This window comes from Seriola dumerili, unplaced genomic scaffold (assembly GCF_002260705.1).
Source record: "Seriola dumerili isolate Sdu_G_001 unplaced genomic scaffold, Sdu_1.0 BDQW01000301.1, whole genome shotgun sequence".
NCBI classification, from domain to species: Eukaryota; Metazoa; Chordata; class Actinopteri; order Carangiformes; family Carangidae; genus Seriola; species Seriola dumerili.
The window spans coordinates 2,072,437-2,098,436 of NW_019174556.1; the positions used below are offsets into that span (position 1 = coordinate 2,072,437).

The 26,000-nt window shown below is 38.6% G+C and overlaps 1 protein-coding gene across 3 annotated transcripts in view; it reads left to right on the forward strand.

The window, feature by feature from the left end:
* Positions 1 to 26,000, forward strand: part of ctnna2 (catenin alpha 2) — a 314,274-nt gene that overhangs the window by 81,486 nt on the left and 206,788 nt on the right. For all 3 annotated transcript variants that reach the window (XM_022758453.1, XM_022758454.1, XM_022758455.1), the window contains one exon: positions 6,520 to 6,723. In XM_022758453.1, the coding sequence (XP_022614174.1) occupies positions 6,520 to 6,723 (204 nt within the window). The remainder of the gene's footprint in view (positions 1 to 6,519; positions 6,724 to 26,000) is intronic.

Genomic DNA, 26,000 nt, shown 5'->3' on the forward strand with positions numbered 1-26,000 from the left:
GGCACATAAATTACTTTTTTGCATTCAGTGGTTATGGTACAGTGTTGAGAGCAAAAGCCACAAACTCAAGTTGTGTATCCACTAAAACCTCAACTAAAATAGCAACACTCACAATATAGAGGCTAGTGCATATGTTAATGACTAGCCCAAAATCTGGCCATCACAGTGATGGGTAATTATATGGTAGGAAAATTTGTTGGTACAAGAGATCAACAAACAAGCCACAGAATTATAGAGCACACAGGTACATTCATCTCCTGGTCCTGATGTGTATTTTTTATCAGTGCTGCTGTTATTATTCAAAAACCTGGAGGGGAAGGTTGGGGACATTCTGCAGACACTGTATCTTTCCAGTAAAGCTCTTTGAGCCAGTTGCTGCTTGTGTGAATTTGGATTGTCGGTTTTGAAAGGAAATTTGGGCAACATAGATATTCTGATGATTGAGACTTTGAGATGAGGCTGGGGGAGGTACAGGGAGTTGAATTGTTGTAGGCAAGCAGTGGTGTAGCAGTGACGATGCAGAATTCTCCATTGGCGAATACAAAGAGAATGAATGACAAATGTCTATTTGGACCTCCTCGTGCTCATGATAAAACATGGCCAAATATGATTGGACAACTATGAAGCTGACCATAAAACAGTGTCTGTACTTTCCTGAACTACGGCAAGGCTCCATTAAGCAGAATTCTTGTGCTGAACGCATGCCATGAGGATATTATTATGTGTGCCAAGATTTAGTGTTATTAGTCTCATGATCACACATGTAAATGAACTCACATGCACCCACTCATTTGTAGATTTCTCTTTCTCTTTCCTATTTCCTATCGACAATTAGTGGGTTTAAAGTAAGTGTATTAATCCACTCTTATTTACTGCACCCACACAAATTGGCCTGTTTTTTTTTGCCTTTCACTGTGTGACAATAGAAGGCCAAATCCTAACCCTGAGCCAAGCGCTCTTCATTAGCTTAATCAATCAGAGAGTGGGTTATGACTACTGCCCCTCCTGGGCCAGTGTGGGCAGAGCTTTGTCAAACAGCGTAATAGTCACAACCAAACAGCCTGAACCCTGCAACAGGGCCACCAGAGGCAATAGAGTGGTATGTTCAAGACTTTGTTGAACTTCCCCCTTAGACAAAATAGTTGTCATCAAATATCGGAAAGTCCCGGAAGGCACATTTGACATAGGTTGATGTGACATGTGCCCTGTCTCACTGGTTGATGCCCCAAAGTGGGGTCAAACTAATAACCTCACCCCTTGTGGGGAAAACATAAGGTTGCCTCTGGCTCTGATACACTGTCAAAATCAAATGGTACATTCACATAGAATTATGGGCTTGAAGCTTGGCCTAAAACTGAGGGGTAAAAAAAAAAAAAAAAAAACTTATCTCTTTCATCACCCTGCAGGAAAGATATGTCTGCTGTTTGCAAAAACCTTATCATGAAACTACAGTACATATTTTTCTAAACCATATAATCATATAAAATCTTAAGCTAGGAGATGACCCTTGCCATGAAATGGCTGTACATTTGACCTAGTAATATGCTAAGATAAATTTACTCTTTTGAAGTGCTTTAAGATTTTGACATGCTTTATTGAAATGCTTCAAAATTCAGTGTGAGCAAATATGCTCTACTGAATTATCTTTGAACAATATACCGAAAGCCTGTTAGCAAGCACACTGCTCACAAGCTGATTCTGCTCTGTTAACTTCTGAAGAGAGGTAGAAGTTAAAGCTAAATTCCTGATGGAGTTTGAAGGGGAGAATTTTAGTCTTACAGTATGGAATATATTGTATGTTCAGAGCATTTATGAATCAATGAGCCACAAAGGGGAAAAAAAAATCACTGTGATGTGTTGTAATATTGAAACATATGGTTGTCTTAGGATACAGTGTACTAGGCGTGTAAGGAAGCTTTGAATTTTATAGGCTCTGAGTGAGTTACAGCATATTTTTTTTTATCTCTTAGGTAGTTCAAGCCCTTAAGCAAACACCAACCAACAAAGTAATTGATAATTACCTTCAAAGACAACAAAAGTCTTAAGGAATGAATTTAACCCTGTGAAACACACTGAGGGAACTGACACTATCAGTCACGTTTGTGAGCTTCTTGGAGGATGACTTCAGCCATAGCCAATTACCTTGAAAACCTCCCAGCCTTTGTCAACCCAGCATTTGCTACTCTTTCTACTCTGCCTATTCCCAACTCCCAGTGATAATTGCTACCAGAAATCCTGTGTGGAATAACAATTGAGTAGTGTCCTTAGGGAAGGCTCTCAGTTTCCCTTCATGTTCTTTTCTTCTTTGCATCTTTCCATGTTGAGATGTGCATTGCATTGAGCTTTGTTGTGTTCCTTTTTGCCTTCTTAAAGCTCTAATTTCTGATGTAGATGTCAACATAAGGAAAGCCATTCCACAACAAAGGAAGACGACTAACAAGGGATGCTTTTTTTTCATTACAAAGTGTATCAACTTAATTGGAACTACCTGATGGTAGATGTTTTTTTTTTTTTTTGACATTTTCAAAAACATTTCTAACTTTTGGGTCTTGTAAGGGAAAGCGTTGCCTTCCCTTAAAATGTTCTCATTATGGCATCCATATAATTATCATTTATGTCTCGTAATTAGAAGTTATCTCACAATTACTGGCTCTTTACAATGATAAGACGAGTATCTCATAATATGGAAAGCAATGGCACTAATGAGAAAAGAAACATGATAAGTAATTGCTGCCGCTGACCATAATGTAAGGTATACTTTATTATCCCACAGGGGAAATTCGCCTTGGGCTCCAAGCCACTGCATCACATAACCCAGCATCACAATGCACATGCGCAATGCACATAAATCATACATACAGACCTATACGAAACGTGCCTAGAATCACATGATGAATGTGAGACAAGGTGATAAAAGCACCATTTCGGTAATAAAAACAGGTATGATAATAACATGTGATAGAAGACAATAGTTCCTCTAATAAAACCAGATTTAAACATAAGAATAAAAAACACATTGGTGATGGTTATAACCCAGATATCCCGGGTATTGTAGCCCTACTTTTTGTTATTTAATATCTTGATGGAAGATGGGATGAATCTACAATTTGGCATCTCGGACTGTCAGTCTCAGGGTATCATCTCCAATTCTGGGCTCAGGATGTGTGTTGGGTCATTCAGAATCTTCTGAGCCATCTGACTCACCATCAACCCACCGATTTAATTTTCATGTATTAGCTTCTTGTTTTAAGGCACTGGGGCATATTGATTTCATTGAGTTATGTAAATGGAACTGAGCTCTTAACATTCATAATAGTTACGCTTTTTTCTATTATTTCATGTTTTGTTTCATTGTGGCAATGAACTAAAGATATGATTTGAAGGGCCGTTCATCACAGAGTGATAACAGAAACTATTTGTATTTCTTGGTGAAATAAGAAGCACAAATACATCACTTAGAATTAGGCCCAATTATGCTTGTTTAGAAAATCAATCTACATTTCACTTCTGTGACTCCAGAACAGAGATGGATCTGAACACCAAGCATAGAAGTGGAAGCAGTTAGTCCTCCTCTGTCAAAGAAAAAAAAAACTGCTTTACCAGAAACTCAAAACCTGTCCCATCTAGCCCATTCAAAGCCTACATGAAACAAGCTACATTAAGGTTATGCATTATACATGACTTAGCCTTTCATCATAATATTTTTAAGGAAATGTACAGGTACAAGAACATTCTTGAACTCTTTGTAAGCCATGCCATGAGTTTACAAGGTCATTTACTATTAGATATGTTCCTTGGTGTAGGTCAGCTTCCAAAAAGTTTAGGGCAGAAACAAAAAACATCTAGTAATTCAGATTTCTTGTTTTATATGTTGAACATCTATTGGCTGTCTTTTCCTCAGCCTTTTTTTCTGTTTTATATTTATCTATTTTTCTCTTTTTGCATTTCTTTTCCTTTTTCCTTCTTCTCTCTTATCTTATTTTTTACTTATTGTCTGTAGCCCTCAAACTCTCCATTCCTTCCACCTTTATTTTCATTGTTTAGTTTTTTTTTTACTCCAAAGCCTTTTATTTACCACACTTTCCTGCCAGCTGCAGACAAAAAGTAGGTTATGCTTGGTGCAGTCCTTCCCCTCTCTTATGTTATTATACATCATTTGACAGTGTGTCACCCTGCCCCAGGATCAGACTGCCTGAGGAGAGACCAAACACTGCACCTTTGCTCTATTACCCAACGCTTGCCACACTCTTCATGTATGCCACAGAGCTGTGCATGCCACAACTTGAAGCTTCTTCCCTCAGAGTTATCAGTGAATGTTTGTTGTATTTGCGGCTCAGACGACACTGGAATGCAACTTTGGTTGGGTCTGGGTGCTGAAGCTAAAGAAGCTTTTGATTTAATTGGTTTTGCTGAACCTTAGGATGGAAAGACTAACCTCAAATTGCTATTAGGTAAATGTTCCCCAGTGAATAGATGGAAAGGGGATATGATAAAACCCCATTTGCAGAAAATTGCGAGGCACATGTTGTTGTTCTGCTTCAAGAATTGGTGTCTCTATTCACTGAGCCATGGGTATTCCTATCTCTCTAAATTGAACAAAACAAGATAGGGCAACATTAAAATAAATTACTTTATTACCGTGGTATTCATTATTGCTGGAGAAGACTAGGGAGATAAGCATATACTGTATGAGTTTAAACTTAGCCCTGTTGTGCTCCTCTGTATATAATACCTATCAGTAAGAATCATATGTACAGTACAGTATGTAAGTATTTTTGTCCCTAGATGCAATGGGAATCTCTGTGAGAAAAATATAATGGCACCTAACAAATTATTATCAGTCATATAAAGATACAGAATATGCTGCTGCCATCTGCTTTTTAATTTCTTGTGTCTTTTCCTCTGAGTAATGCTTTTTGCACTATGCGGGATCACCATACCTTGCTTACAAAATAAACTCATTAGGACTTTGTATGTCTGTGTCAAAGCAATGTACAGTATGCTTTCTGGATTCTCAAAAATACGTTACAGCAACTCAGAGGGCCCCTGAGGCACAAGACAGAGTCCAACCTGACCTTGTCTCTATCATAACACAAGCTGCTGTGAAAGGCACATTTAAATAGGACAGACATAGTAGAAAGAAGTTTTTTTTTAATATTATTTTTTTGGCATTTGTGACTGGAAACATGCAGCGAAGGGCCCGGGCTGGGTGTTTTACATCCAGAGAGATTTTGGTGGAGTATCACACATCAGCATATTACCGGAAAGTTTGACCACCCCTATTGTAAGAGACAAGGAAATGTTCTTGTTGGTCCCCCTCCCCCCTGAACATGAGGAAAGCATGAATGTTGCAAAGAGACGATGACTGCAACACAGGTTTATAGTGTATTCACAGTTGCTACTACTTCATCCTGAAGTTGGGCTGAGGGCAGACTGAATGATACAGTGACTCACTACCGCCCATTGAGGTACAAAGTGGTATAACAAGACAGGACAGGCTAAGACTAGCTGGTTAGCACACTAATTTAAGCAGATATCTCTACAGCACAATACATAGAAGCCTTAGACATAATGTCACATCCTTTATTTCTTCACATTCTGTTGATAATCTCAGTTAATTTTTGGAATGTTTTAAATTAAAATACTTACAATACTTAAACATGCCCTTTTAAATTTATTACCTTTGTCAAGCTGTGTTCGACCGTCTCTATGCGCCTCTGGTCATGGTAGCTGATTGTTGTTGTAGCAAATTAGCCTCATTCAGTGCAACAGTTTTTCATACATCTTAATAGAATTTTAAACAAACATTTGTCATTTGCCAATGCATCAAAATCCAGTGGAAGCTTTTTATGTTCTTCAAGAAAATATAACTCTTTTATGAATTTACATGCACTTCTGAGATAGATATTGTTGCGTGAAAAAAAAAAAAAAGATTAAGAAAGAATTATTATTTGCAATCTCAAAGATCCTTTTGAGTTTAACTTTCATTTTCTTTATGAAGGGATTTATTACAGAAAAACTTTATCCCATTTGGGGAGAAAAGACAGCTTGAAATTTCACACAGTTTTTTTCTAAGCAAAATTCTAAGATAGTTGCAAACTTTAATGGTATCCCCGTACTGTGCTTTTTGCTTTCATGCGTGTAATCATTTTTGTTTAAATCTGTGTGCAAATCATGTCATTTTATGTTTATCTTGTGCACCTGTCTTTGAAATAAAACACTTCACTTGAAATAAAACACTTTGCGCTACTGCTCTAATTAGAGTTTAACCATGTAACTGTACACTAGTACACTGGCTGGTTGGCAGGCTCCTAAAGTGATAAGGCTGCTCAAGAAATCAATCCCTATATGCAAATGCTTTTTTGCACCACCAGGATAGTGTCAGAAAATGCTCTAAAATCACCTTACACATTTTACTTAGGCCTCTGATTAAATGTTGTCACAGGATACAGTTTCTCACCCCGTTCACCTGTGTCTGTTTTACTCTCCTGACCTTCTACCTGTCTTTTTGACCTACAGAACAAGATCATCCTGGACCCTTTGACGTTCAGTGAGGCTCGTTTCCGACCCTCTCTGGAGGAGCGCTTGGAGAGCATTATCAGTGGTGCCGCACTAATGGCCGACTCTTCGTGCACGCGTGACGACCGGCGTGAACGCATCGTGGCTGAGTGCAACGCCGTTCGACAGGCCCTTCAAGACTTGTTGAGCGAGTACATGAACAACGTAAGTTTCCTGTCTGATAATTTAATACTCATTAGCTAATTGCAGCTGTACACATGCTCATTTGTGCGTGCACCTATTTGACCTCACACACACCAAGGAAACAGAAACACATGTTGCCGATCTGCTTTGACTTTTCTACTTAACACTGATTACAGTTATGTATTTTGTCTTTTTTTTACCTCTTTATTGCTATACTTTCACCTTCCATCAAACATCAAGTCTTACACCCAAAGCAACAGCCTTCTCATGAGGCTACGTCAGCCTTACTCAACCAGAACTATGTCGTTTTGTTTGACATACAGGCGTATGTTTTTATGGGCCATGCAAAGAGTAGTTCAAGCCACGTTACAACATGTTGGTAATTCCCTTACCTTGAATAGCTCTTTGTCGATCCCTTTGATATTTTTGTTCTTAGAGTAGTGCGACAGGTGCAGAGGTGGGAGTAGATGAGACAGTGAAAGCCGCGGTGTTGGTACTTAGGTGATGTGCTGAGAATAGATGTCAGAGGAGCAAGTCTATTTTCAGTTCAACAGCTGTTTGACAAATCTACACATAACCACACAACTACAGAATGATGCCGAATGACATTAAAACAATTAATGGCAACCAGCAAAATGTACTTATTAGAATTAATTATTGTGTGGCTCACAATGAGGCAAAATTAAAATGGCACTACATTACACATGAGGGGACTTTCAGTACCTCCGGAAATGTAAATTCACATTAAAAAAGGGGCTGTTGTTGGCTACATATTTGCGAAGGCGTATGTTTCCATGTTGCATGTTGCTTCCTTCTTTGAGAAGCCAGTCTGGACCTTTACTCTACATTTGGTGAGCCATTTTCTTCATGCACCTCTGTGATTGGCACAGCTGTTTAAAGGTTATGAGACTGGCCAAGACAGTGATTAATCATGACACATGTGTGATTTATATTCTACTTCTACCTACCCTTTTGTGCATAGTGAGCTGTGAGCTGTGTCTACATAAGCGAAAATAGAAGGGGACTTGGATACTCTGTCGCTGACCTTGCACACATGACTTAGTTCTTTGTGCAGGACTTCGTGATTGTGTCATTAAACCGGAGCTCATAAGATTTCTGAAACTTTCAAAGTCAAATCTATTAAATGTCTGATCTCCTTATATCATCTTAAAACCAAATGTGTTTGAAGTGTTTGACTCATTCCTTCATTTGTCTACAGAGACGTGCGCAGCCATTTTGATGGGCAGTGGCTTAGTTATAAAAAAGGAGCACCCTTTCTTCCCCACTCGCCATTTGTATTGTGCCCAGTCCTCATATACGTAGCTCATATTATTATATTTGCTGACACACATATACTGCATATTCATGTGTCGTGTGTGCACCTTAAAGAGAAATGTAACGCCTGCTGAAAGTTTGGTTTTTGCTGACCTCCAGAGGTTTAACTTCTCACCTTGCTGTAGTGATGTTCAGGTGTGTTCAAGGATCCCGTGACATAAAACAGAGCGAGTTTCTGATCATGCCCAACCACACCCATCAATGATGCTGGGTGTAGCCACAGGCTTGAAGCTTTTAAACGGAGAGGGCAGTAACACACTGCTAGTCACTCTGGTGTTAGGTTCCTCTTGAAGTGTGTACCTGTATAAAATGTGATCAGAATATATATGTTACAAAATAGAGAGGAGAATAATGAAGGCTAAATGGCTAACCTTAAAACACACTAAAATATTATGAGACACAAATATAGCCACATGTGGTGCACTCAGTGTTAATTAACAGATTAATGACAACTGATTAGGAACAAAATGGTCATACGCCATAACCTTAATTTCAGATATACAGACCAACCGTAACTGCTGAATTAATTACACATGTAATAATAAAGAATATCACGTTTCTTCATTACCATACAATGAAAGAAAGGTGTAGAGGGAAAAGTGAGAGTTCCTCTTAAGTCTCTTTACTGAAAGAAATGCCCCAATGTACCTCGACTGTTCAAGATGACTATAATGTACCAATGTGTTCTTCTAAACTGGGACTGACATTGGTCACTGTAGCCTTTCTGGCTATAGCCATCTGTGGAAGAATTAGCTCAAGAGCTGTTAATACACTACCTTAGTTGTGCAGTTGGTGGTTAATAAAAGAATATTGGCCCTTTAGTGTGTTCTCTAATAAGGCTGCTATCCTGTCCATTCTTTTTAGATGTTTTGCATTAGTTTTGTAAGCCACTACTTTGTCTTAAAATGTGAACCTACACCATTGTAGAACTGAATTAGTGATCTGAAGTGGACCATCCGTATTGTTGCTGTCTCCAGGATGGAACCAGAGTTTTTGTAATGGACTGGAGTTTTTACCAAAGGAAGGAGCACCTAAGCACCTCATTCACCACTTGGAAGATCTAGGCCAGCCTGAATGCAGCTCTAAAAGTAGTTTTCAAATAAAAATTATTACTAACCTAAAATAAACTACAATAGTTATCCCTGCATAATGCAATATGTCTCTACTTTTCTTTAATGACCAAAATGTAATCTTAATGTTAATCCATTGGATTTCCTGAGTGTGCAACCTGCTGAAACTGGGCACTAAAGGTCGATCCAGCATATATTAAGTGTCATTTGTGGCCACTGAGCAATTGGCAAGCCAGCTGTCTATTGATCCTTACAGTATCAGTTCTCCTGCTGGAAAAAGGCCCTATGCAATACTCTGTAATCTTCAGTTTAGTATTGTATAATTGTTGTGGCGTTAGTGCTCATAAAGTAGTCTAGAAACAGTGGGGGGCCATTAGACAAGGGTCCTTATTATATAAGAAACCCTCTCTGGCTGTGATGTAATATTAACAGTGCAACAGCTAGCAGTAGTTCTTCATTGTGTATGCATGTGTGTGTTTCTGTGACTCAGGGAAATGACCTTCATTTGATCTCAAAGCTGTGCTTTTTGTTTGTTTTTGTTTTGTTTTTTTTTGGTTTATTGATATTGGATTATTGATTTTCTGATATTGTTGTTGTTCCTGTTGTTGTGTTTGGGGTTTGGTATCCTGCTCTACTGCATACTAGTCCTTGAATTTTACAGCTTAGAATCAAAGGGTTGTCAGGATGCACAGCTTTTCCATTTTTTCAATATTTCGATAGATAGATAGATAGATAGATAGATAGATAGATAGATAGATAGATAGATATGGTAATACCTTTTAATTTCTATAAAACATGTCATGTTATGTTATTATTGATAAGAGAACTCATAATGAGGATCTCAAAACCTCCCACAGAAAATATTTTAGTGTCTACATAACTATGTACCTCCATCGGCAGACCCAGTTTCTTTGGTGTGTGTGTGTTAGTGTGTGTGTGTGTGTGTGTGTGTGTGTGTGTGTGTGTGTCTTGCAAAACTGACTTTTTTAATTTTGATTATAGTTAATATTATCATTAACCTGGTATCAGTTACCATAGTAGCATAGCCAAATATGACACATATCTAGTTTTATTGAGGATTGATAGGATTAACCTGCAAAACCACTGATTGTTGTTAAATGGTAAAAGCAGGGGCTGCTGCAGCTTTGTATCGTGCATAAAACGTGGGTGTGGTTCTTTCATTCAGAAGAACGGCGCAGCCATTGTTTGCGTATGTATGGTGTTAGATCCACAGAGATTTACTCCTTTCACTTGCTTTTGAAAAAGCTAAAATCATATGCGTGTTTATGAACACTCAGATGCCCTTTCCCCTCTTAAGGCATGGCAGCTTTTTGCAAAGTAATTGTGCCTTGGTTCATTAGGCCCATGAGTTGTGTTTTAGAGGCTACAGCTGGGAGATTGTTGACAGCCCCTGGCTGTCCTAGCAAAGAACATAGAGTAAATCACAGACACAAAGAACAAAATGCCTCCACTTCTCAGCTCAGCATCCCCAATGAGGGTAAATCAACAACCAAGAGAGAATATGGAGGATATTGCTACCAAGTTTGTTCATAAAGTGTGTGTTATACTTAAAATTACTGTAAAAATGTAAATAAATTGAAACTGAAGCTTTGTTAAACCCAACTCCAACTTGTCTCTGAGAAACAGGAATATCTACTGTATATGACCTTAATTCAAAATGTTTTTAAGTTGTACAATTTTAGATAGTGATGCCTTTGGTCACTGCACAATATAACAGGAACACAAAATTTAGATTTTTTTCCACAGCCATGCTAAGGATTCACAAGTGCTAATTGCTAGTGATAAATTTGATTATACTAATATGTACAGCATGTATTCCCAACTGATAACAAGAAATGGTAACAGGAATAAGAATAAACTGGAAAGTGGTTCAGTATTCTATCTATTAGACATTGCCGTACTTCCTATTAGACCCAGTGAGTGAAGGGAGAGATATATACAAGTTGCATATTTCCTGTTTCTCTATTCTGCATGAAATTTTGGATTTCTGAGAGGTAAATACTCAACCAAAGATCTTTGTGAAGATACAAACATAAAACTAGATAGTGAGAAAATATAATATATTAAATGTACAATGAAAGATTTTTGGTCATTGAAGTAGATTCTAGCTACAGAGAACAGAAATAGCTTCCCACTCAGTGTGAAATGTATTAGTTAGAAATATTGTGTACTCCCAGCAAAATGCTACCAGCCACCACTTTGACAAAGTTGCTCCTGACTGTGCAGTGAAAGTCCTTTTGTTCAAAGTTTACTGAAGTAATGTAAACATCCAGTTGCCTTTATGTTTCCTCCTCCTTCCTCATTCAGTCACACCCCGCTTCCCCCTCCCAACACACAAATTTTTATAGGAAGCCTGAACCACAGCACAAGGTTAATCAATGTGGTAGCTGGCAATAAATTAGGTTCAAGTGACAGGAGAATGTCCATACCTGTCTCAGCTGCTGGTGATCTGGTGATTGGTGACAGCAGGCCCGGCTCCCTGGCTGGTGCTGAATCATCAGGAGCAGCTGATTTAGTTACGGCAGCTCCGACAGGGCCAATCTATCAATTGATCTGGGGAGTAATGCATTACCAGCTTGGGTCAAGGGAGCCTGGGCAGAATATAGCCATAGCCAGAAGCCACGGCAGGTGAAAAGGGGGCAACTCGGCAGGACTGCGAGCAGCAGAGAGAAGGATTTAGGGAGTGTGATAGTGAGCGCACTAATCTCACTGTTAGCTGGATGTGGCACATAAAACTAAACGGAGGTTGTGAGGTAGGATGATCATTAGGGGGAGACTGATGGCCTTCTTGCACGCACAGCTCCTCTGGGAGTTGCCATGTAGAATGCTTAATCAACAGTTGGGGTTGACTGATTACATACTGTAAAACGTCCGTGTATCTTTGTGCTTGTGTTTTCTACACCAGATCATATCATCCCCTTTCGTCACCTGCCATTGTCTTTAGTGTGTAAATGAGGGTGTTAGGACAAAGAATAAAAGTGAGGCGTAGTGAGGACAGACAAAGATGCAGAACTTAGAGCATTTACAGGGAAGGAAAGTTGTGGAAAATGATCAATAGTGGGGGGAGGGGCAGTTTTTTTGTAATTTCACAAAACAGAAAATCCAGCCTTTAAGCCTGCTTAACATCTGTGATGAGCTGCACCAATGATGAATGGCAGTAACTTTCTTCGCCTCACTTTCAAGACACTATCTACTATTGGTATATACGAGTTTTTAGAAAATATCGACGAACCCCTAAAAAGTTTGTCTTAATTCTTGTTTAGGAAGAAGCCAAGATAAAAATCTGTGTGTATAAACACTAATGAATGAGGCCCTGAGGTTGTGTAGAACTCCTCTTCCCATCTGAGACAACATGGTCTCGCATGGGAAGCGTCAGTCTGGATAGATAAACCACACAGAGCCGGCAGTAGTCCACATTGTCTCCCCTCAGTGTCTACAATCCTCCGCACAAAGAATTTATATCTAACACAACCTGACATTGCCAAGGAAGCACAACAAAACATAAAACAAGCCTGCTACTGTTCTGAGTATCATTGTCGGCTTTACAGTGCAACATGAGCTCAGTGTCACTAAAATCTGGATTTGAAGAACAGAGTAGAACAAAAGAGACCTGATCAATACTTCCTCTGTCCCTCAGCTCGTTTAAGTGGCTGAAGGGCACAGCTGTAACAGATGCAAGGAGGCTGAATTTACCTTGACAGGGTTTTCTGAGACTAATTGGGTGTGTGGGGGCATCAAGACTGATGGCACTGATAGGTACTGGGTCACAATGTCAATCTGTGTCTTTTCACCTTTGGGACTAGCTTGCGTCGCTGTCAAGTGATGAGATAATGGTAAAAAAAATCTGTTAACTGTTCCAAAATATACACGATAGCTTAATGGTATAACTGTAGCCTAGAGTGACGGCGTAGCATTAGTCCAGAATAACTAGCATAACAATGGTTTTGCAAATTGTCAATTTGCGAATCACTCAATAAACTTTCACACATTATACTTATGATGCACATAAAGGGTATTAGTGAAACTCTGTTGACAATTTCTTTATTCATGTCACTGCGTCACTTGTCCAACTGTTTATTTTTTCTCTCCACTGATTGTAGACAGCTCAGCACACGATCTTCCTGTCCTACGTTTTTTTCCTTCATGTCGTTCTCCTGGGTTTCCGAGAATCTAGACAATCCAATGTACACGTCTCTTACAAGGCTCATGTTGTTCCTGAAAAAATGGACACATAACCTCACCTCACCACTCAAAGGTCAACGCAGTTACAAGCTTACACACAAAATAAAAGAAGGGAAAAGGTGTGTCTTGGTTTTGTTTTTTTCCTTAGCATATTTCTTGTTGTAGTTGTGTTTTCTTAGTATTCATTTCTCTGTATTCAAATCACTTTTTATAGAGCTACAACCAAGAAGAGTAAGCAGTATTTACACTGGATAGCAGGAAGAGAATCAAGCAGCAGGCTTTCCTCATAAGTAAAATGTCTAAGTTTTCACTTGACAGAGGTTTGGAGGAACTATGATTATTCTGTTGAAATTTCATTGATCCTGTTTTATTTTTGAGAGATTTTTCATCGAAAATTCATGCTGCAGCGGACATCTAGCAATTTGGTTTGAAAGTTCTTCCCATCAATGTTTTATATTAAACAAAAATACAAAAAGTATATTCAAATTTTGTGTCAACCCGGAAATTACAGCATAAGGCAAATCATAAATCCTGCTTTTTCGCCAGAGCCATTCCTGTCATACAAACTTAGTTCAGCACTAATTGACTCTCTTTAATTGCTCCCAGTGTAAGACTAAAAATAAAATGCTTAGGTAGTGAGTTTCCATTATCTGAAATTTGAAGATCTGATGCACACTATAGTTCATACTTTTGACAATAATCAACAGTACACAAATGTACAGTTTTCACTAGCTCTCACTGTTGGAGATTAATGAAGTCTGTGAAATTATATTAAAAAAGGTTATTATTACTTACACCACAGCAGGGTTTAGGGTATTACCAATATGCAGTATACAGCACACCTGTAGAGATGTGTGCCATGAGGATCCACTTGTGCTATGGAAGGAGAGAATCAACCAACCTGGTGCTACAATGTTGGCCTGTCCCTGACTCTTTTTCTCTTTTTTGCTTGTTGCTTACTTTCTCTCTTCCTTGTGTTATTTTCGGTCAGGCAGGTGGTTACACAAGTGTTGTTTAAATGCAAATAACATTGAACAAAATCCCAATCAATAATTTGTATCTTTGCTTTTATTTGACCTTCTAAACCCTAGAGGTTTCCTGATTATTCTAACAGAGGTGCACCATTTCCTTGTAACAACCATGCACATCTTACCACATGATAGTAATTTAGGGCGGCTGTGGCTCAGGAGGTGAAGCGGGTCGTCCACTAATCAGGAAGGTCAGTGGTTCAATTCCTGGCTCCTCCTCCAGTCCACATGTTATAGTGTTCTCCGACAAGAAACTGGACCCCTAAATTGCCTCCGATGTAATATTGGTGTGCGAATGTGTTTGTATGGTAGAAAAGTGCTGTATGTGTAGAAAAAAGCGCTGTGTGAATGAGTGAATGTGGCTTGTAGTGTAAAGCACTTTCAGTGGTCGATAAGACTAGAAAAGTGCTATATAAGTGCAGTCCATTTACCATTTACCTTGTAATTTAATGCCAGAGTTGATCAAGATCCTCCTTTAATGATTAGTGATCAAATTTGCAGCGCCTCCTCTCTCTTTTTACTTATTCTCTTTGTTTATTTCTCTCTTTTTTCCAATTGTCTTTGCATCATGGTCCCTCCAGACGCAGTACTTGCACCCCGTTAAATGTCCCAGGCCCAGCCATAAATCATTGGTTCCCCACAGCGTCCCGTGCCCTCCCTCCCATCTGTCAACACCTAATGCGCCACACGACAAGCTGCAATCCACTGTGCACCACCGAACCACTCACTTTGAACAACTTAGCTTTCTCAGCCATTGAAGGCTGACTCAAAGACATAGCCCCTGAAGGGGATTGACCAGAAGGCCCAGGTAAAAACTGTAAGTCTACTTAAGGCCCTTGGGAGACTAAGATGACTCCTTTATTCCCACTACTTCAGTCTGAGAGCGAGTTGGAGACAGCCGAAGCAACTGACCCACAGTGAATGTCCTCTAGTGAGATAGCAAGGCCACCTGCCTGTAGAGGGACCATAGCTCAAAGAGTTTCCCTGCTGTGAAACATTCACCGAACAGCCCATACGGTTTAAAAATGATTTTTTTTTTTTTTTTAGATTGTAAGTTTGCTGACCCATTCACATACAGTATATTTTTTTTCCCAACGCCTTTGAACAAAATAAATGCTCTAAGTAGCCTCTCACCACTCATGCAACAATACCAACATCTCACACTTGACCATTAAGTTGAATGAACTCTTCTCTGACAGACCTACAACAAAAACTTCACAGATAGCCAGGAACATTTGTTATGTTAAATTGCATTGCACTTTATCTACCAAAAACAAATAATTTTGTTCAGGCCGTGAGCACCCTCTGTACAATCCTGTTCACACACAAATCGAGTTTGGTTCCAGTCCACTGAATTTAATAATTGAATGACATTATTAATAATTTGCTGTCCTAAGCTGCGTTGCTGTCATTTCAAGCTCTTATTTCTCAGTGTCTTTGTTTCTGTTTGATGATTTATGATTATACATGTTCTTAGTAAATTTTATCATTTATTTGTATGACACTTTTCAATGAGAAGATAATTCAGAGTGATTTACATAAGACAGAAACCTTTCATTACTGTCCGCATATTATGTTCCTTAAGGGTTTTAACAAAGCTGAGTATGATTCAGCTCCTGCACCTGGTGTTTTTGCCCATGAATTCATGATGCTAACATCTGCTCTATTTGGTTGACCTTCAGAGACAGTGCTGGCCATTGTGGTAAATTTAAGTTATGGATTTTCAGTCAGAGACAATCACATTTAAGGAACTGACTCGTTTCAACAAATGTACATACAGCTAGATTTAGCAGAAAAGGCTGAATCCAAGCAGTGACAGATTTCTGCTAAGAGACTCAAGCCCCCCTTAATAAATACATAGAGTAGGGTCCAAACGTCTGAGACCACTTTCCTATTCATGGAAACAGGAACATTAACACTAAATCTTACTTAAATCAGCAATACAAAGTGCCACACAAGGAGGACATTGGGGTGGTACAGAGAGTACAGCTGTGAATGACCCCTATCGTTGTACTAATACAAGCTTGATTTCAGGTCTCTGCCATGACTACCAGTATTATTGATTTCTGTGATTTTCCCAGAACGTTTTCAGAGGATTTTCATTTTAATAGTTATTCTATTATTCACTTTAAAGGAAACAAATGACAAAACAGTGAGGAAAGAGGGAGAAAGTGCATGGCCACGTTCATGGTCGTCAAATAATTTGTCGCTAGAGGCAAATTTCACAACAGTCACTCTTGAAATGTTATTTTATTAAAATAAAATTAAATAAAATTAACAAGACAAAGACTGACAAATGGTTGAAAGTCCTCATTGTATACACATCATTCATTTTTGATAATGGTATGTCCACAGGATCCTCAGGTTCCTGTTTTCAGCTGACATAAGTTGGAACTGACAGGTTTGACAGGCTGTGTGTACAGAAACCCTTCTACACAACACTACACAAAGTTGTTTTGTGCATGTGTGGCATGTCTTTTAGTTTCATTGAGGCTTGGTAAAAATGCCTCTGACCTCTGTCAGTTATTTTTGCACACAGACTGCCAAGGAGGAGCAAATTTCTTTTCACCTAGTTCCCTTTATATGTCAAAATTACATCAGGATACATGAATAGTGCTGTAATCTGGGCAATTGTGATCATAGTCTGTGGTCCAGACATGGTATGAGTGGTTTTACATACAACAGGAATGGGAGGGTAAAACCTTGATGGATGAGGTTTGAGCTTTTCAAAATTGCATTAAGCACATGTCGTCTGCAGCTTCTTCTAACATTTTTCTCTTACAATCTTAAAATCTGGTTCTCTGACAAAAAAGATGGAGCATAACCTCCATATTGTATTTAGACTAATTATTATCACACAATGAGTTAGAACTGTTACTAAACTCTGTGACTAAGGACTTGCTTCAGTAGCGTCACAATAAAAGTCTTTTAGTAGTTCACCAACGAAGGGATTTTAATGTGAAGCAGCTGCAGTAATTGTGACACTTTAATAGTAGCAGCTCTGATCGATAGCACAAATACTGTCGCTGGGTTGGTGATGGGGATTAGCGGACATTTGGTCGTTATTACCGGGCGGCCCACCCACTAATCCACAGGGGAAACACTGAATAGTAATGCTAGTGATATCAATGAAACAATTTTTATTTTTTTTTCAATACTGTTGACTCATTTGCAATAGTCAGTGTTCTGTGTACTGAGTTCTGGTAAGTAGTAAATATTGGCAGACACCGGATCTGTTAGGAACAGGGGCAATAATAAAATAATAGAAAAATAAAACCTTGAGCACATACAGGGTTTAGCATAGTTTTTTTTCCCTACAGTCATATTTTACAAGCACCTTAACTTACCAGAGGGTACTTTGCCAACCAGGAGGCCTTACCAGAGTTACTCTTGGGTTGCACCTCAGACAGCCATATAGGCATCTGAGTGACATTTATTGGCTGATCATCTAGGCAGTTGGGCTGCCCACAAAGGCAAATGCAAAGCTAACCTACTGAAGCATACGTAGGCTGAACAGAAGGACTCTAGGGCCAGCCAGCAGGGCACTTAGGAGACCCTTTGCCTGAACACAGAGGCAGTTGGGCTAAATATTAGAGCACTTGGGGAGTACCTGGGCCAACCAAACAATCTGAGGGCACTCGGACTGACTGGAGAACCACTAGGGCCAACCACACTAGCACTTGGGTTGACTAGAAGAGTGCTTGAGCTGACCATAAGGGATAATTTAAGGGAACTGGGACAGCTCAAGTATCCTGTTTGTGTTTTTGCTATGAAACATGCAGACATCATTTTTAAGAAAAGGGCACTTCACCACACAGAGCTCTCAGCCCTCCTGGGCACACCTGTGCATGCCACTGGACAAAAATACTGGTGAGCAATTTTGTAGAGAAGAGGATCTATCCTTAAACTCCCTCACCATCTGCCTTGGATGAAGTTTTGCGTATTGATCAGAGCATTTGAATCTGGCATGATTTCACAGGGTTTGCTGAATGGGAATCTTAAAGCTATAATAATCAAGATCTACATGAAGAAACACGCTGACATAAAGGTCCTTTGGACTTAATCACAAAGCCTAATAATGTCCAGCTTACATCAATTATTGTTTGTATCCTCACAGTGTATTACATAGTTCATTATATCCCTTCAAGTCAATGAAGTGATCTGTGTAACACCTCCTCATGCATCTGATAACAGCAATCCCCAGGATGTCGCCCCCGTTTTGTCTGTGTGCTTTTGTGTAAGTGGTAGCGACAATATCAGCAAGAGAATGCTGCCTGCCGTACTCACCATTCCAATTATGCTTTGCTGTGTGGCTGGAGAAGAAACAGAATCCTCTGTAGGCGGTAGCAAGCAACCAGCACATGGCTGTCTGAACGCCCTCATGTCACCATCTCTGATTGAGGTTATCGGATAAATGAGACTTTAATTGGGTTTTTAGGCTAAGTCATATTAGGAGATGAGATAGAATTATCCAGGAACATATTAATGTAATAAAAAGCTCTCAGATCTGGCAGCTCTATTGCATTAGAAAGCTGCCAGCTCTTCTTCTCTCTTCCCCCTCCCTCCAATGCCAATCCCCCTCAAGGGCTTGCTGCTTTGAGCAGCGCTAACATGATTGACATTGATAGCTGGATCAAACTATAGAATCAACCCTAATATCATTAAGTGAGCAGACATGGAAGCAAAGACCTGGGCTCTAACTGTATTAGCTGCTACATATGTTAGGGTTATAGATGCAGTGGGCTAAATGCATTGGGAAATCAAGCATGCAAGCCACAATTTGCTGAAAAAAAAGTGTGCCTCTGTGTATGTGTAACCTTTGTGCCTTTGGATGTACACTGTATGTGTGTGCGCACATGCATGTGTGTGTGTGTAAATGTGGGCTCATGGGTAAAGACTGAATCCTGGTGGTGTTTGTTTGCTTTTTAATTTATTAGATAGATAGATAGATACAGACTTTATTTATCTCCTAGAGGAAATTCATGTGTCCATTAGCTCATTGTTGACAATAATGATGATAATAATAATAATAATAATAATAATAATAATAATAAAAACAGTTAATAACAAATAAAATTAAAAAATAAAAATAAATCAGAATTATCGTCAAGTCTTACAGAACAGACATTTCCTCATTTTACCTAAATAAGATGAGATCTGCACATGTCCCTCTGTCAGTCAACAACTGTTTCTAAATAAAACAGGATTAGTTGTACAGGGTATCCACACGTAGCACTGAGCAGTAATGCATTTTATTCCAATAACAGGGATGCTATTCCCTCTAATACTGCCAAATACTTTGGTATTAGTGAGGAGAACTGATGAAACAGCTTTAGTCAGATATCCTCCTGTTTGTTCCAAAATCTCTTGTGCTCATGGTGACCTTCTCAAGGCCAACCTGTCACCAACCTGGAATTTAAAATTTTACCTGCAATTTTAAGAGACATTGTTGAGCAATGACGTCTTTGTTTCTGAAACTGCATCATCTATGTGCATGTCACCCATAATAATCTAGTTTTCAGAGGACATACTGCCCTGAAGTATGTCGACACTTAAAAACCATGTTTAAAAAACAAAGTTTCATCAAATTATATGTGTGATTGAGTTGAACCCCCCCCCCCCCCCCCCCCCCCCCCCCATTTAACTGACACCTGTATAATTGTTTAATCAAAAGCATATCATGAGTTTTTTTTTTTACATATAAGAAAGGTAGTTAGCATGTAGCTCTCCTGTGCTGTGTTTACATATACAATTAGCTGAAATGTAGGATAGTTGGGATCTTCGTAAAGTGAATATAAAAGGGCAACATTCAATCATCACTTTTCTGTGTTTTGTTCCCTGTTTCTTTATTCCCTATAACTCCTGTATATATTATCTTACAGTCCTGTAAGGTAAATTAAAGTTATAAAGAACCATGAAGTTTATTCAACTTTTTGTTTATTTAGGAGTCCTGAAAAAGTAATTCATTGTGAAGAACAGAAATTAGCAGGCAGCCTGGCACATATTTGTTTGTTTTTTTTGTTTTTTTGTATATCCTCCACTATTCCTCTCATGTTCTCCGTCTCGCTTCCCTATCTTCCTCTAGACTCATCTGTCTTTCTGTCGCTTTCTGTGTCAAGTCACATTGCTTTACCCTCAGTCTCTGTGATTCAGCATTTGTGCAAAATGTAGTGGTGCTGTAACACAAAGCTTTGCCCCTTCTCATGCAAAATAACCGACTGCCCTCCGTGCTCTCACCGTGAGACTTTTATATGTAGTTTCTGTTCTACTGTCAGCTTTCGAGGATACGTACAAGTCTTGAGACGGCTCCCAATTTCATAGTGATTTTACTACTATCTCTTGAAGCCTTCTCATGGCCCAGTCCAAAGTAAGGACTCTCTAGCTCTCTGTCCCTATCTCACTTTCCCTAACAGTGTTTGCTGTCACAAAGAGCAGCAAGAAGAAATAATGTTAGCTGTTAGCAACTACTGCCCAATTATTACTGTCTGGATCACAGCAAGACTGATTGGTTATACTTCTCTTAACTGGGTTCTGCGTAACTCACTGAAGGAACTATTAATTAAAATTGGTAGTGTTACCTTTGGTTGCTGCCCATGTTGTATTTACCACTGTCTGTCAGGATCAGTCGGGACTGATAAGTCTGATAATAAGAAAACTATGAAGTAGTGTGGACACAGGTGTATCCGTAACAAAATTGAAATATTAAAACTAAAATGTATTAGTGTGGATGTATCCTGAGGCTCAGTGTTTGCGCTCGTGTCATCCAGATCTCCAGCTTTGCAGTGAGTGAATGCAGACTAACGTTGGATGGACGAGAACGAGGAGCGTGACTGAACATGTGGTTGTATTTTTTTAAGGAAGCAGTTCATGAACGCACGCATTGGGGAATGTTTTAACCGACACAAGCAAGATTAAGTCAATGAGATGTTCTAAATGTACTTTTCCAGGTAATTTCCCAGCCTTAGTAGAGATGCATGTGAATGAATAAGAGAAGAGCAAGACAAGAGAAAGCATGGGTGCAACTCTTTATAGAGAGAGGGGGGTGACACGAGAACTTGTATGTGAGATGAAATATCAGGTGAAATAAATGACCTATGAGTAAGGTCAAAATATAAAGATAGAGATAGGAATACATATGCTGAGTTGGAATTCAGACTTTAATCAGAAAATGTTGCTTATAATTGTGCAATTATAATGATTATGGAATGAGAAACGAAAATCTTGGTGCATGCTGAAAACTTCTTACAGGCTCTTTTACATTCTTACAGCCTTAACCTTAAACCACTTGCACTGACCAGTTCCTCAATTTCCTCAAATGCACTGTGTCAATAATGTATGTTAGACTCTAAATGCTCATGAAATGGTTTTCATATTTCCTCTAACATAATTGGGTCTATTTAGTTAAAAGATGTGAAGAAATATCCTTCATTCATTTTTATTTAGTGATTACTAATCAATTTAAAGTAACTTAATTACGTTCATGGAGAAACAGGCAAACAGATGGAGCATGTATCATATTGATTCTTAGTCTCCCTCTCCTTTTTTATTATATTGTTACTCTGCAGCAGAGTCAAATTTCATTACACCCTCTGGATCCATATAACAGCACAAACTCATCTTCGTGTCACTAATAAAGTGATTACTTAGACGGAGAAAAGGTCTAAAATGCTTTTTCATGGCTTCTGGGTGATAATTCCCTGAAGTATTGGGAAAATATGAGTGACTGTAGTGTCAGGGAAGAATGGGAGGGGGCTGTACTGTTTCAGCAGGCTTTATAGCTCACTGACCTTTTAAAGAAATAGATTGTTGTTTTGTTAGATCATGTACTCTATAGACACCCAGCTCTCGCCTGTTCTTTTATAATGCATTATTGATTTTTGTTAGCTTTATTACTCTATTTAAAGGCCAAAAAAATACTTGCATTTCTAGGAAAGGATGGACTTGAAAAATGAGTTATTTTCAGTTATATCAAGCCTTGATGATTTACTTTGCATTTTTATTGTCATGTAGAACAGAACAGGAACTGACACTGGTTGGTAAGAGTCTTGCTGCCACTAAATTAGGATGTTTTGAAATTTGCCTGTGATAGATCTAAAACAACTTGATTTTATTCCTGGCTAATTGACCTGGTCATTATTTATTTATTTGTATTTGTATTTATTTTTGTTTTTTGCTTGTGTTTATCATTTTATCAGTCTTTCTTCCTTAACATTCAACCCATACTCTTGTTTTGAACAGATCCTGGGGAAACTGGCTGCACTATATGCTCTAGTTTACCAGCTCTGCTGTAGTCTTCTTGTTTGATTGTTGCTGCTAATGGATTCTCCAGAGAGCCCTCCCTCCCACACACACACACACACACACACACACACACACACACACACACACACACACACACACACGCGTGCACACACGCACACACTCACACACTTACTCACACTAATACACTTGCACACACATTCTCACAGTCTCTACTCTTAAACATAATGATTGATTCCTGTGCTTTATGTTGCTTTTAAGAAGTTATTTATAAATTAGAATTATGTTCCACTGTACTGATGTCTGCTTAGTAGCCTCTCACCAATAAAAAGCTCCCTACCCACAATCATTTGAAAACCACCACAGAGACCCATTAAGATGTTCCAAGTGTAGACAGCAATAGAAAATGCCTGAAAATGTAGGAATGTGTCTCTTTTGATCTCTTTTGAGGAAGAGAAAGCAAAATTTAACATATACATCAAAATGACAAGTAAACACAAAACACAAGTTAAACATAAACAAAACAAGTTTGCAATTTTGTGTATTATGTATTTATTTTTTTTCTAAAAGGGACAAATCACTTAAATGTAAAATATGCAAACATACAGACATTAAATTTCTAACTGGATTTCATCTTGGGGTTTAATCAGTGTTTTGTCCTCATTTGGCAAAAAGTTAGGACTCACTTATTATTCCATTTTCTCACTGAAGCTTTCCAATGAGACAGAGGCCACTGTATGATAAACAACAAGTCAATTTCTAGGCAGAATGAACTAAACCCACACTGCACTTCTACCCTTTACTTTCTGGGCTATATTCGTGCCTTCTTTAAAAATCCAACTTTGAATTCTTCTACAATTAAAATATTTTGAAGCCAACCAGCAGGTCTTGTTAAACTACAAGTCTTAATATACATTTCATTGTCAATAGGCACAAGTAAATACAAGTAGCAACTTAAATACTAGAGCAAACATCTCTGCAACATGCTGATATGTCACTGACTTTGCATGTTCTCTGCCTCTGTTTGTTTGGGAGTTGGATGTGTGTCAGCATAGTGTTAGACCTGCTGTTGGTATTTTAGTAAAAAATTGGGTCTTTGATGTTGTGCTGAGAATAGATGTCCAAGTAAAAGGGGCCTCATTTTTCAAAGCATACAAGTTCTAAATCTGTGCGTAAGACTCGCCTGTATGAGTTGGTATTAATCAAACATACAGTATATAACATGCACACACTTGTATGCAGTGAACAATGATAGATACCCCCTGTTATACAACCATCTGCTTGTGTAGAAACAGGCTCATTTACATAAGGAAACACTCTCAATTTGCCATACTTGGTCTAAAGGATGTTGTTCATCCTTTAAAAATGACCAGTAGGAATGTTACAAACTGGACAAGTGAGAGAGAAAAAACAACCTTCAAGAATAATGGGGTTGAGGCACGGCTGGACTGGGACAGAAAAAATGGCTGTGGCATTTTTGTCCCAGGTCCACCACAATCTGTTGGTGGCCCACCACAATACAGAATCTTGAAACATTTGGGGCTTCGCCTGGACAGGGAATGAAAACAGCAGCTTGGCCATAGGGTAATGGTAAATGACAGTAAACAACAAGTTTTAGCTCTCTACTTTTATCTACTCACAACTAAACTCAGAACAACTTTATCCACTGTCTCATTTGCTCTATGTTTTACCTAGTTAACATATTTTCTCCTTTTATTTTTACATATTTCACTAATCACTCTCCTTATATACATTGACATTATCCTACATTTGAGCAATGTCCCTAATTTAATCATCATTTTGTCTTTTACACTTTCCATTTCACTCTCTCTTTTATTCCTCCTATATAAAGTGTTTTGAGCTATATTTTATTTATTAATTAAATGTTATATGCTTTTTATCACTATTGTTATTAATTGCATTTTGTGCATGCATACACACACACACACACACACACACACACTAGTCTGTGTAGTGTCTTCAAATATCATTGATTCACAGTGAAGAAGCAGCATAACATAAGATTTTAACCTCTAAAATATCCAATCTCAGTGGCATACTTAGAATACACACACACATCCTTGTGTCAGTTGTAGTGTCTTCTAAATAATTAGAACTGACCCTGACTGAGTAGACATATTTTTACTTTTTACTGGAGGATGATTGAGTGACTGACTTTTTAAATATTATTAATATTATAATAGTAGCAGTAGTAATGATGATAAGTGATTAGCAGCCTTGCTACTGTTATTACCTGTTGCTGGCTTGACATTTTTACTTGTTACTGAAAGTTTAGCAGGAGCCATCTCCATATCAGTTGCAGAGATGCATATGCTCCATACAGGTGTTTCAGGGGAAGGATTTATGGCTTGAAGACTTATTAGTTGGATTCTACGAAGGCAAAGTGAAGTCATTCCACTTTTTTTCTGTGCTTAGCCCATGTTCCACATTAATATCACAATGAGTGCAGACTAGCTATATCAGTGGTTCTCAGACTGTGCCGTTGAATAGGTATAATAACATGTAATCGTGTACCTTGTGACAAAAACATTTGAGAACCACTGAACAAGACTACCTAACTTTCTAAAGAGCCCTCCTCTTCACCACAAAGAGGACCCAAATGTACTTGCATTTTTGATCAACAATATCATATTATTTTCAAGGGCTTTAATGCATGATCAGAATGAGTAATGCATAGACTCTGGGTTATTTTTATTATTTTCATTACTGGAAAAAAATCTTGGATGCCCAGGCCTAACGCGTTACGCTTTGTTTTTCCATTTTCACACTCATCAGAGGTAAGCGTAGTAGGAGCCTAAAAAGAGATGGATAAAGCTAGCCTAGTGTGATTATAGAAAATGAACCAATGGGCCACTGTGCCTGCTTTTTCTGTATTTTAGTGTCCCAAATGTGCATTGGCCCACCAGAAAAATGCCTGGTGTGCCACATTATCAGTCCAGCCCTGGTACAGCTAAACTAGGCTCACATAAACCAAAATAAACATAAAGATACTGTTAAAAACAAACATACTGAAAACAGGGGAACACATGACAACACTGAACACAGTGTATGTATGCACATTTGGACAGAGAAGAAGAAATTGATGAATTTGACTCCTCATGTGAAAAGGAGTGCTTACACACAAAACTGTGTGTATAGTCAGCTGAAATGAGGCCTCAGGCCTGCTACCAGTAAGCACAAATGAAATGGCCGGTGGAAATGAACACTATTACAGGATAATGCTGAATAATCAGAGGAAGCAGCATGATCTTATATTGCCCAACTAGTAGACACATACAAACTGACAAAACAAGAAGTTTCCACCTTTTGACTTTTCTTAGGTCACTTCAAAACTTCCGTGGTACATTCTGCCAAAAATGAAGTTTGCATTATCCACATTTCA